The sequence below is a fragment of the Lemur catta genome, chromosome 6 (assembly GCF_020740605.2).
Source record: "Lemur catta isolate mLemCat1 chromosome 6, mLemCat1.pri, whole genome shotgun sequence".
NCBI classification, from domain to species: domain Eukaryota; kingdom Metazoa; phylum Chordata; class Mammalia; order Primates; family Lemuridae; genus Lemur; species Lemur catta.
In genome coordinates, this window is record NC_059133.1 from 92,625,098 (window position 1) to 92,638,584 (window position 13,487).

A 13,487-nucleotide genomic window follows, 5' to 3' on the forward strand; every position below is an offset into this window, starting at 1 on the left:
AACAATTCATAAGTTTTAAACTGCACACAGTTCTGAGTGTGATGAAATGTCTTGTGCCCCACTCTGTCCCACCCAGGGCTTGAATCATCCCTTTGTCTAATTTATTCACAATGTGTACACTACCCGTCCAGTAGTCACTTCGTAGCCATCTCGGTTATCAGATCGAAAAAAACATAGTCTAGATAGGGGTGGGTACTATCTGGAGTTTGAGACATCCACTGGAGGTCTTGGAACATGTCCCCCATGGGTAAGAGGGACTATTGTAATAAGATCTCATTTCCCCTGTCTATATTATTTATTTATTTTCTTTTTTTTATTTCAGCATATTACAGGGGTACAAATGTTTAGGTTACATATATTGCCTTTGTCCCCCACTCCCCCCCAAGTCAGAGCTTCAAACGTGTCCACTCCCAGACAGTGCGCACCGCGCCCATTAGGTGTGAATATACCCATCTTCTCCTCCCCCCTCCCACCTGCCTGACGCCAATAAATGTTACTACTATATGTGCACATAAGTGTTTATTAGTTAATATCAATTTGATGGTGAGTACATGTGGTGCTTGTTTTTCCATTCTTGTGATACTTCACTTAGTAAAATGGACACAGTTTTTAAAATTTCCAGACACATGAGGAATTTTCTGTGTGTCTTTCAAATTTCTAATTCAAATGTTCACAATAAAAAATAATTTCATCATCCTCAGAAAATGTGATCAGTATTACGATGCTTCTTTGGCATTTGCTTAGATTTGTTTATAGATGGTTACATGATCAATTTTTGTAAATGCTTCATTTACACTTGATAGAAATGTGTACATGCTCATTGTGTGTATAGGACCTAGTAGCATGTTAATAGCACAGTTCAAATCTTATAATATTTGTTACAGTAGTCCCTCCTTATCCACTGGGGGGCAGCGTTTGAAGACCTCCAGTGTGTGCCTGAAACCACAGATAGAACTGAACCTATAGATACTACATATTTTCTTATACATACATACCTATGATAAAGTTTAATTTATAAATTAGACACAGTAAGAGATAAACAGCTAATAATAAAATAGAACAATTATAACAATATACTGTAATAAAAGTGACTGTGTGCTCGCTCATACGCTCGCTCTCTCTCTCTCTCTCTCTCTCTCTCTCAGTATCTCGTTCTGCTGTACTCACCTGTTTTCAGACCTCGGATACCTGAAACTGCCAAAAGGGAAACTGGATAAGGGAGGACTCCTGTATTGTTGTTTTCTACTTTGCCTGTCATTTATTGAGATTTATATGATCTCTGTAGTTCTAGCAATCATTGAACGGTACATATTGAGCGTTTTTGTTAAGTACATATAGGTTTTAAATTATTAAATCTTCTTAGTGAGTTGAAATATTTTGTATTACTGGTTTATCTCCTAGTTCCTAACAACACTTTGAATCTTAAAGTCTGTTTTGTCTTCTATTAATATAAAAGTCTCAGTTTTTATTTGCTTGTTTTTGCCTCACTTTTTTAACATTTTGTTTTGAAGTAATTTCAAATGTACAGAAAATTGGCAAAAAAAAAAAAAAACATACAAGTTGTTCCCATATTCACCCAGGTCTCCCAAGTGTTAACACTTTGCCATGTTTGTTTCATCATTCTCTTTCTTACTGATTTTTAAATTATTGTTGTAAAATTCACTATTTTAAAGTGTACAATTCTGTGGTACATTCACAATATCATGCAGCCAGCAACCCTCCCTAAGACCTTTCCATCATTCCAAAAGGAAATCCTTTACCCAAGCAATCATTTTCCATTCCTCCCTCCCCTCAGCCCCTGGCAACCATTAATCTTATTTGTCTCTATGGATTTACCTATTGTGGATATTTCATATAACATGTGAGGTTTTTTGACTGATTTTTTTCACTCAGAATAATGTTTTCAAGGTTTATTCATGTTGCAGTATGAATCAGTACTGCAATCCTTTTTATGACAGACGATATTTCACTGTGTGAAGATACCACATTTTGCCCATCCATTCGTCAGTTGATGAGCATTTATTAAGGAAATTTTCAGTATTCAATGCAGTATGATTAACTATAGTCACCATGCTATACATTAGATTTCTAGACTAACAACATCTCTAGATGTCTTTCTTACAAAGAATATTTGACTATATTTTTTAAAATATCTAATTTGATATTCTTTGCTTTTAACTCACAATTAGATTTATTTACTTCAGTTATTTGTATATTTTGGGTTGTTGTGGAAATTGTCATTCATTATGTTTTCAAACATAACCTCTTTCAAGCTCACTCCTGCTTGCTCTTGCATTCTCTCTCTCCAAACTTCCCCCTCTTTTGAAGCCCCCAAATACACATATGTTATATCTTCTCATTCTATTTTCCATATTTCTTAACTTCCTTTTTAGTTTTTTCATTTCCTTGACTCTGTTCTGCCTTCTGGGTAATATTTTGGATTTATCTTCCAGCTCACACAGTCTGTTTTCATCTGTATCTGCTCTGATATATAATTCATCTACTGAGTGTTTTAACAATTATTCTTGAGAATTAAAAATTCCATTTGTTTCATTTTCAAATATGGTGATCACTTCTAATAATCTCTTGTGACTTGCAAATCTTCTTAATTTTATTATTTTTAAAATATTTCATATATGGCTATATATTTGTATGATAAACCCATGATCTGAGTTTTTTGGGGATTTAAAACTATTGTTTACTATGGACTCATTCATTCATTAATTCATCTATTCAATACACATTTATTGACTTTTATGTGTCAGAAAAGTTCGTAGGTATTTGTGACATAGCAATGAACTAAATATAAAGATAAATCCCAGATTTCATGGAACAGATTCTGGAGGAGAATTAATAGACAATAATGTAAATATATAAATAAATCTGATATAATATGATATGTTATATAGAAAGAAATAAAGAAGGAGAGGGGAGTAAGGGGGGGTGGGGTGGACAGGTTGCAATTTACATATATTGTTTGGTGAAAGCCTTATTTAGGTGGTGGTTTGTCTCCTCCTGTGCTCATGAAACTCTAAATCAGGGATCCTCTCCTTAAGAAGGGATTTGTGTCTGCTATGGCCAGTGTCCTGGGTAACCCCAGTATTCACCCACATCACATTTGATCCTTTATATGGCCCTGATTTAATGGGAGTCTCCATAATAAATCCCATGTTTCCCCTCAAAACAGGCCTGAGGCTAATATTCTTAGGAGGACTCTCATCAGAATTTGTCCCAGAGCTAGAGATTCAATGTCATCCTTACCAAAATCCCATCTGGCTCCTTTGCAGAAATTGACTTGCTCATTCTAAAATTGATATGGAAATGCAAGGGACCTAGAATAGCCAAAACAATCTTGGAAAAGATGAATGAAGTTGGAAAATTCATCCTTCACAATTTTTAAACTTAATACAAAATTGCAGTAATTGAAACAATGTGATACTGACATAAAGTAGACTATATATCCATGGAATAAAATTGAGAGTCCTGAAATAAGGCCTCACACTTATGGTCAACTGATTTTGAACAAGGTTGCCATGACAATTTTTAAAAAGAGTCTTTTCAGCAAATGATGCTGTAACAACTACATATCCACACGCACAAGAATGAAGTTGGACCTTACCTCACAACAAATTTAAAAACATACGCAAACTGGATCAAAGACTTAAATGTAGGAGCTAAAAATATAAAACTCTTAGAAGAAAACAGAAATTTGTGAGCCTGGGCTAGGAAAAGCCGCCTCAAATATGCTACCAAAGCACAAACAACCAAAGGAAAAATAGATAAATGGAATCTTATTAAAATTACAAACTGTTGTGCTTCAAATGAAACCTTCAAGAAAATGAAAAGGCAACCCACAGAATGTGAGAAAATATTTGCAAATCATCTATTTTATAAGGAATTTATGTCTAGAATATATAAGAACTCTTATAATTTGTTAATATAAAAATAATCCAATTAAAAATGGTCAAAGGATTTGAATAGACATTTCTTCAAAGAAGACATACAAATGACTAGCACATTAAAAGATAATACCACTAGTCACAGAAAAAAGCAAATCCAAACTGCAATGAGATACCACTCACACCCTCTAGGATGGCTGGAATCAAAAAGACAAATAATAGCAAGTGTGGGTGAGGATGTGGAGAAATTGAAACTCTCATACACTGCTGATAGGAAGATCAAATGGTGCAGCCATTTTGAAAATAGTCTAGCAATTCCTCAAAATATTAAACATAGTGGTACCATATGACCGTTTCACTTGTAGATACAGACACAAAAGAAGTCAAAACATATGTCCACACAAAAACTTGTATATGAATGTTTATAGCAGCATTGTTCATAATAGTCAAGAGGAGAAAAGAGCGTAGTGACCATTGACTGATGAATGGATAAATAAAATGAGGTATATCCATATGATGGAATATTATTCAGTCATAAACAAAATAGATGCTACAACATGGTTGAACCTTGAAAACATTACGCAAAATGAAAGAAGGCAGTCATTAAGGGTCATATATTATATGGTTACATTTATATGAAATGTCCAGAATAGGCAAATCTATAGAGACAAAAAGTAGATTAGTAGTTGCCTTGCGCTGCTGGGGCTGGTGGATTTGATGGTGACGACTCACTGGTGTAGGGTTTCCTGTTACAATGAAGAAATCATTCTAAAATTCATTCCAATGATGGTTGCACAATTCTGTGAATATACAAAAAGGCACTGAATGTACAATTACATGGGCAAACTGTGTGGTGTGTAAATTATTTCTCAATAAAACTGATGCCAAAAAAAATCTAAATGATTATAGTAATATCTATGTTTTTATTCCTGGTATTGGTAAGTTGGTTTTCTCTCTGTTCTTTATTGGTAATGCTTAGTGTTTATCAATTTTATTAATATCTTCAATAAACTACATCTGAGGTTTTTTTCTTTATTTTCTATACCTTATGTTTGCTTTCTACCTTATTAATTTTTACTTTTGGCTTTATTAATTCCAACCTTCTACTTCCTTTAGGCTTTATTTGCTGATCTTCTAGTTTCTTAAATGAAAGCATACATTTTTCACTTCCAGTCTTATTTTCTAAGTCATGCATTCTAGCTTATAAATTTCTCTTAGGCACTGCTTTAGTTGCATTAGAGAAGTTTAGTTACATATTTTCATTATCATTATTTCATAAAATTTTCTAATTTTTTATTTCGTCCTGGATCAAGGCATTTTTTGGAAGACTGTTGCTTCATTTCCCAACATTTAAGAATTGCTAACTATATTTTCTTATTAATTATTAATTTAATTTTACTGTGGTGAGAAGAAATACTGTACGAATTCAACTATGTGAAACTTTTTGTCTCATCATGTAGTCAATTTTGAATCATGTTTTATGTGCATTTACAATAAATATGAGTTCCATCTTTTTTGAATGATGTGTTCTAAATATGTTTAGTTTAATGGGTTGATTACATTGTTTGACATGTACTATATTCATCGTTTTTTGTCTGCTTGGACTACCTGCAGTTAAAAGAGTTATGTTAAAGTTCCCTCATTTTGATTGTGAAGTTGTCTATTTTTTCTTTTTGTTTTGTCAAGTATTGTTATATATTTTGAAGCCACAGTTTGACATCTTTCTTGGATTTTAATAACTACAATTTTTTTTTGAGGTGGGGATTGTGTTGTTCAGGCTGGATCTGAATTCCTGGCTCAAGCAATCCTCCCACCTCATCCTCCCAAGTAGCTGGGACTATAGCCAGGTACCATTATACTAGGTTTCTGTAATATTTTTATTAAAGATTTATCCCACTATAATCATGAAAAATCCTTCTATAACCAAATTGGTGTATCTTACCTTAAAGTCTACTCTTTGAGATACTGATATAGATACACCAGTTTTCTTATGGTTAGTGTTTACATAGTATACACAATTTTTCATTTTACTTTAATCTTCCTTTACCCTTATACATAAGGTGAGTATATTATTAATACAAGTAGCATGTACTTGTATTCTATTGTTTTATCTAGATTGAATTTCATTTAGAGTATTTAATCCATTTACTTTAAATGAAATTATTTTTTTTTATTTCAGCTCATCATGGGGGTACATAAGTTCGGGTTATATACATTGTACATGTCCCGCCCATCCTCCTGAGTCAGAACCTCAAGCGTGTCCATTCTCCAGACAGTGCGCCTGGCACTCACCATGTAGTCATACCTCCATCCCCTCCCCCCCACCTCCCCGAGTCAGCACCTTCAAGCATGACCATTCCCCAGAGGGTGTGCAACGCACTCATCATGTAGGCATACACCCATCCCCTCCCCCCACCCCCCGTCTCAGTCTGATATCCAATTGGTATCCTTCCCCGATGTGCATTTAGGTGATGATCAGGGAAACCAGTTTTCTGGTGAGTACATGTGATGCTTGGTTGTCCATTCTTTGGATACTTCACTTAATATGATGGGTTCCAACTCTCTCCAGGAGAACCAAAGAGATGTCGTATCATCATTAAATGAAATTATTGATATCTTTGGTTAATATCTATCATTTGCTTTTTTAAAAAATTGACACATAATTGTACACATTTATTGAGTACAGTGTGATGTTTCAATACATGTATACGTTGTGTAGAAACCAAATCAGGGTATTTAGCATATCCATCACCTCAAATATTTATCCTTTCTTTGTCATGAGAAGATTCAAAGTCCTCTCTTCTAGTTGTTTTAACATATGCAATACAATATTGTTAACCATAGTCACCTTACTGTTCAATAGAACACCAGAAGTTATTACTCCTATATAATTGCAACTTTGTACCTATTGACTAATCTCTCCCTATCTCCCTCCCTCTCCTGTATCCTCCCCAGCTTCTGGTAACCACTATTCTACTATTTACTTCTATGAGATCAACCTTTTAGATTTTACATAAGCATGAGATCATATCATAATTGTCTTTCTGTGCTTAGCTTATTTCACTTAACATAATGTTCTCCATGTTGCCAAGAAATGATAGGATTTCATTCTTTTTACATCTGAATAGTATTCCATTATGTATATCCATTTTCTTTATCCGTTGATGGAAAAAAGATTGGTTCCATATCTCAGCTTTTGTGAAGAGTGCCGCAATAAACATGGAACTGTAAATATCTCTTCAACATACTGATTTCGCTTCCTTTGGGTATATATCCAGTGATGGAATCACTGGATCACATGATAGCTCTATTTTTATTTTTTGAGGAACTTCCATACTCTTCCATAATGAATGAAACTAGACCCCTATCTCCCACCATATATAAAAATCAACTCCAAATGGATTAAGGACTTAAACGTAAGATGCAAAATGATAAAACTACAAAAGCAAAGCATAGTCAGACTGCTTTATGATACTGGTCTGGGCAAGAATTTTTTTGGATAGTATTCCAAAAGCATGGGGAACAAAAGCAAAAATAGACAAATTGGATCACATCAAACTAAAAAGCTCCTCCACAGCAAATGAAACAATCAACAGAGTGAAGAGACAACCTACAGAATGGGAGAAAATATTTGTAAACTATGTATCTGACAAGGGTTAATATGCAGAATATATAAGGAACTCAAACAACTCAATAGCAAAAATAATAATAACTCAATTTTAAAATGGGCAAAAGATCTGAATAGATATTTCTCCAAAGAAGATATATAAAGGGCTAACAGGTATGTGAAAAAATGTTCAATATTACTAATCAGAGAAATGTAAATCAAAGCCACAATGAGATATCACCTCACCCAGATAGAATGCCTATTATCAAAAAGACAAAAAATAACAAATACCAGTATGGATGTGGAGAAAGGGGAACTTTTATTATTGGGTTTTAATTGACCCATCAGCTTTATGTTCCTTTTTTCTCTTTTTTTGCCTTTTTGTGTTAAATCGTTTTTTTTATTATTCCAGATTTTCCTCTTTTCCTTTTATTTTCAGCAGCTTTACTAGGTATAAGAGTCTTCATATCTTTCTTGGGGTTCTTGAACTTCTTAAATATGTGAATTGATATCTTTCATCTATTTTAGGAAAGTCTCATTTATTTTGTCTTCAAATATTGCTTCTGCTTCTCTCTCTCCTTCAGCTCCTCCTCCTTCTCTCTCCTCTCTGGGACTTCAATTCAGTATGTTAGATCTTTTGAGTATATTCCAAATGTCTTTCTACTATATTTTTGTCTACCAATTTTTTTCTCCATGATTTTCAGTTCTTAAATTTTTCATTGACCTGAGTTCTAAATCATTGATTCTGTCTTCAATTCTGTCTAAACTGCTTTTAGGAAAGAGGGGAACACTCCTACACTGCTGGTGTGACTGCAAACTAGTACAACCTCTGTGGAAAGCAATATGGAGATACCTCAAAAAGATACAAGTAGAACTACCATTTGATCTAGCAATTCCATTATTGGGCATCTACCCAAAAGAACAAACGACATTCTATAAAAAAGACATCTGCACTTGAATGTCTATAGCAGCACAATTCACAATTGCAAAGATGTGGAAACAATGCAAGTGGCCATCAATACATGAGTGGATTAATAAAATGTGGTGCATATATACCATGGAGTTCTACTCAGCCACAAAAAACAATGGTGATCTAGCACCTCTAGTATTATCCTGGATAGAGCTAGAACCCATTCTACTAAGTGAAGTATCCCAAGAATGGAAAAATAAGCACCACATGTACTCACCATCAAATTGTAATTAACTGATCAGCACTTAAGTGTATATATAGTAATAACATTCATTGGGTATTGGGCAGATGGGAGGGGGGAGGAGGGGATGGGTATATACACACCTAATGTGTGCGGTGCACACCATCTGGGGGATGGACATGCTTGAAACTCTGACTGGGGTGGGGCAAGGGCAATATACGTAACCTAAACATTTGTACCCCCATAATATGCTTGAAATAAAAATTTAAAAAATAAATAAACTGCTTTTAAACGTGTTCATCCAATTCTTAAGTCTAAACATTTTACTTTCAGTAGGTGACTGCTCCTTTGATTATTTTTTGTATATTTAAAATTCTATGTTAAAATTTTTTCATCTTTTCACCTGTTTGTTCTCTCATTTCCTCTATTTTCTTAACTACATTCATCATAATTAAGGTTCTTATGTGCTAACTCCAGCATCTTTGTTATGTGTGCTTCTGTGTTCTCTTGGTGGTTTTTTTTTTTCACTTTGTTAATTTGTCGTGTGATCCCGTATTTTTACATGCCATGTAATTTTTTACTGAAAGCTAGAAATTATATATAAAGGAATAAGACATTTCATATTTTTCCTAACGCCTGAAAGAATTCATCTTTTGTTCTGCCAGGCAGGTGGGGGTGGGAGTGCTGATCACCCAAACATCTACATCCAACCCAGAACTGAACTAGAACAAGTCTAATTGACTCAGTCCCCCTCTTACTTGCCTCTGTTCCTATGGTGTGAGCTTTCACAGCTGTCAACTAAGAGCTTGAGTCTGTGCATTTTTGGTTGCTTAGCACCAAGGGAATGACGGAGTATCCATTCTGAATTCCAAGGTGTTTGATGTAGTTCTTTGGCCTCCTCCCCACCCCACAACCAGTTTTAATTCCAGGAAAATATGTAAGGAGAAAACCTGCCATATGATAGTGGCCCTCAAGTCCCCAATTTTGTCATCCTAGCCTCATGTAACTCCCAAAGTTGTGCTGGCTTCTCAGAGACAGCAGTCCTCTGCCTTGCCTAAGCCCCAGTCTAAGCCATTACCCCATCCACTGAATTGGGAAAATCCCTTAGAGAAAAAGAAGGCGTAGATCCTTGGATAAACTCTTAAATAATCTTACTCTTTGAGATTTTAGTATATTTAGTCCATGTTGCTTCCACAAACATCTAATGCCTTATGTTTTCTTTCTTTGTTTACATTTTTCAGCTTTTCTAGTTGTACCTAATAGAAACATTGATCTGCTGTGAATTTCTCCTCTGTTCTTCATGGAAGCAAAAGTTCTAGGTTTGATTTTCTGCTTCACCATTTAATTAAAGTGCAACATTGGTGGGCATTACTTATCTACTCATCACTTTTATTTTCTTTTTTTTTCTTTACTAATTTCTGATTTTTTTTCAATTTGAGAATATTATGGGGTACAAACATTTTGGTTACATATAATGCCTTTGCCTCACCCAAGCCAGAGCTACAAGCCTGCCCTTCCCCCATACAGTGCACTCTGAATCCATTAGTTGTGGGCTTACCCACCCTTAAAACCCCCCTCCCACCTGACAAGCACCCAATGAATATTACTTCCATGAGAGCACCTTAGCATTGATCAGTCAGTACCAATTTGATGGTGAGTACATGTGGTGTTTGGTTTTCCATTCTTGTGATACCTCACTTCGAAGGATGGGCTCCAGCTCTATCCAGGATAATATAAGAGGTGCTAGATCACCATTGTTTTTTGTAGTTGAATAGTATTCCATGGTATACATATACCACATTTTATCAATCCACTCATGTATTGATGGGCACTTGGGTTGTTTCCACATCTTTGCAATTATGAATTGTGCTGCCATAAATATTTGAGTGAAAATGTCTTTATTATAGAATGTCTTTTTTTCCTTTGAGTAGATGCCTAGTAGTGGGATTGCAGGATAAAATGGTATTCTTGTGTTTAGAAAGAAGAGAATAATAATACAGTGGGCCTGTCCAAATTGTCTGTTTAAGTGATTGCAGAGCAGGAATATAGCCTATCTCTGCTCTGTGGTGGGGTTAGAAATACGTATATTTCCCCTAGAAAACAAAGTTCAAATATTGAATAATAGCAACTTCTGATAGGAAGTCCAAGCAGAGATTAGAATTATACAGGGGAAAGAAACAGCAGTCTATGATTCCCAGTGTTATCTAGACAATGCCAGTATCATCTGACATCATCTCTCATGTGAGATTGCCCAATCTACTCAAAAGAGGAGCACATTTTTTTAAATTAAGTATCTAGATCTAGAGTCTGAATCCTAGAGTACTAACTGAAATATTCTGAAGTAAACCATGACCTGTCTCAGTGTTCATTCATTTTTCATTCATTCATTTTCAGCTCTGAAAACAAGAAGAACAATTCTTTTTTTCAGCAGGTAGATGAGACATACTTTTTATTGTTGGGATGATGCTGCCACAGCAAGAACATGGCAAACACTTATATATGGCTCAGAACAATAGTGGCAACATGCTCAAGACCAGGCGCGATCAAATGGGTCTTACATCATAGTTACATAAGCCTGCTGACAAGATATGCCAGCAGTCATCTTGGTTTGGCCTAAGAAGCCTACTGCCTATATGAATGGCTTTCCCCTTACACTGGGCTCAAGCAGTCCTCCCAAATTCACCTCCTGAGTCTCTGGGATTATAGGTGTGAACCTCCACTATGCGAAGAGGAACAATTCAGATTGTTTCTGGGTTCATGCTGCTGCCTGAGGCTTCTGATGAGCTCAACCCAGTTCTTGACGCCATTCCCTTTGCTCTAGTCCTCCCAACTTCCAGGTCATTGGCACTGAAGTGTGCATGTGCTTTATAAGAAATAATAAATAATAAATTCAGCTGCTGAGCCATTCCAGTTACTCTTTAACTGAATTCACTCAGAGAAAGACACTGTCGACTATTCAGGGTAGGGATTCTGACATGTACAGTCCTCTCTTTTCAGATCCTGGGTAGAATTCTACAAACCAAAAGGTTAACTCTGACAGGGTCTATGTAACAGCTTCAATCTCAGACTACTCACTAGATTATTTCCAGTTGAGTTCCCTTTCCTGCTCTCTAACCCTCTCTGTAGGACACCAGACCCAGCTGCGGCCCCAGTGCAGTGACTCCCTGTCTGACCCAGCAGCCCCTGCAGCCTCGGAGGACAGTGCTGCCAACTGCTCAGGTGAGAGGCCCCACAGGCCCAGAAACCCTTCTTACTTCCTGTACAAACGCCCCACTGACATGGCTCTGTCTCTCCTCAGAGAGCCGACAGCTCCGCCTGGTGGACGGGGGCAGCCGCTGTGCCGGGAGAGTGGAGATCTACCATGAGGGCTCCTGGGGCACCATCTGTGATGACAGCTGGGACCTGAGCGATGCCCACGTGGTGTGCAGACAGCTGGGCTGTGGAGAGGCCCTGGATGCCCTGCACACTTCTTACTTTGGAGAGGGATCAGGGCCCATCTGGCTGAAAGAACTGAAGTGCACAGGAAAAGAGTCCCATGTGTGGAAGTGCCATTCCTGGGGCTGGGGGAAGCACGACTGCAGTCATGCTGAGGACGCGGGGGTCACCTGTTCAGGTATGGTCAGCGCATTGTCCACTTGCTGGGAGAATGGAAAGTTACAGGGAAGCAGGTGTCTGGTCCCTGCAGGAATAGGGGAAGGATGGGCTGAAGAGGTCTGAGAGGTCCACCCAGGGCCCCTGACTGCTCTGAGTAGCTGTAGATGATGCACTTCACTTACTTTCTTTTTCTAAGTCTCAACTGCTGTTTTTTCCTTCCCCGGTGCTCTTACCTAATAAGACAATTTATTCTAGTATCATCTCAAAATCAAGCTTCATAATCTTGTTTTTATAATTTACTTTTTATCCAAGGAAACATCTGTGAATCACTATACACACTCTTCTTGTGACAGTGAGCCCGTCAGAGTACTTTCCTTGGTTGAATTCAGTTCTTCTGGGTGTATAGGGTGAGAGACATTGTTTTGCACTAGGCCAGTAGATATATAGGCACATGAGATATCGTTAAACCAACCAGAGAGGAATTTATGGATTTGTGTTAAATTGTGAGTCTCCTTTGCAGATTCAGAAGTAAGCATGCATAGCTCTTGGGCTTGAAAGACCAGAGAACTGTGGATGAAATGCTGAGTCATAGGTTCTCCTTACTAGAAAAGATTCTCTCTCCCTTTTTGGTTCAAAACAACATCTGTATAAACTCAAACTTTGGAGGGACACTTAGTCATGCAATGGCAAATCAATGGTAAATGCAATAAAATACTGATATTAACTTGTGTATTTTATAGTAAGATGTTATAGAGTTTTACCTGATGGCTTCAGTGAGTTTATACCTGATGACTTCGATGATATGAGAAGTGCATTGGTGGGTTTATTTCATAAGAATGGGAGCAAGATGACAAATGGAATTCTTGAAGAAGTGCAAGAGGCTGAGGAGTTTGGGGATAGCAATGGGAGCTGACAAAAGACACATAAGTGTTACCTGAGCAGTGCTGAGGTTCCATGTGTGGTGTGAAGAATGCCAGGCGTACATTTCTGTGAATTCTGTAAGGCTGATTGTAAGAAAAAATGAGTTGCAAGACTGACTCAAGTTTGAGGTATAGAGGTCAGAATAGTGGAAGGAAGAGTCCTGGTGATGACATTTTATTAAATGAGTTCCCTAAGAACACAGTGTATCTGTATAGCAAGAGGCCAGACAAGGATTTATCTGACTGCAATTTTCATTTTGGCTCAGAGGTATTGGTTCATTAATAACCCTCCTAACGGGTAGTTTCCCTCTCTTTG

At 36.7% G+C, this 13,487-nt stretch overlaps 1 protein-coding gene across 1 annotated transcript in view; it reads left to right on the top strand.

Moving 5' to 3' along the window:
* Positions 1 to 234: 234 nt before the first annotated feature.
* Positions 235 to 13,487, top strand: part of LOC123640615 (antigen WC1.1-like) — a 38,043-nt gene continuing 24,790 nt past the window's right edge. Inside the window, exons 1-3 of the mRNA XM_045555206.1 lie at positions 235 to 247; positions 11,784 to 11,876; positions 11,956 to 12,270. Of these exons, the coding sequence (XP_045411162.1) occupies positions 235 to 247; positions 11,784 to 11,876; positions 11,956 to 12,270 (421 nt within the window). The remainder of the gene's footprint in view (positions 248 to 11,783; positions 11,877 to 11,955; positions 12,271 to 13,487) is intronic.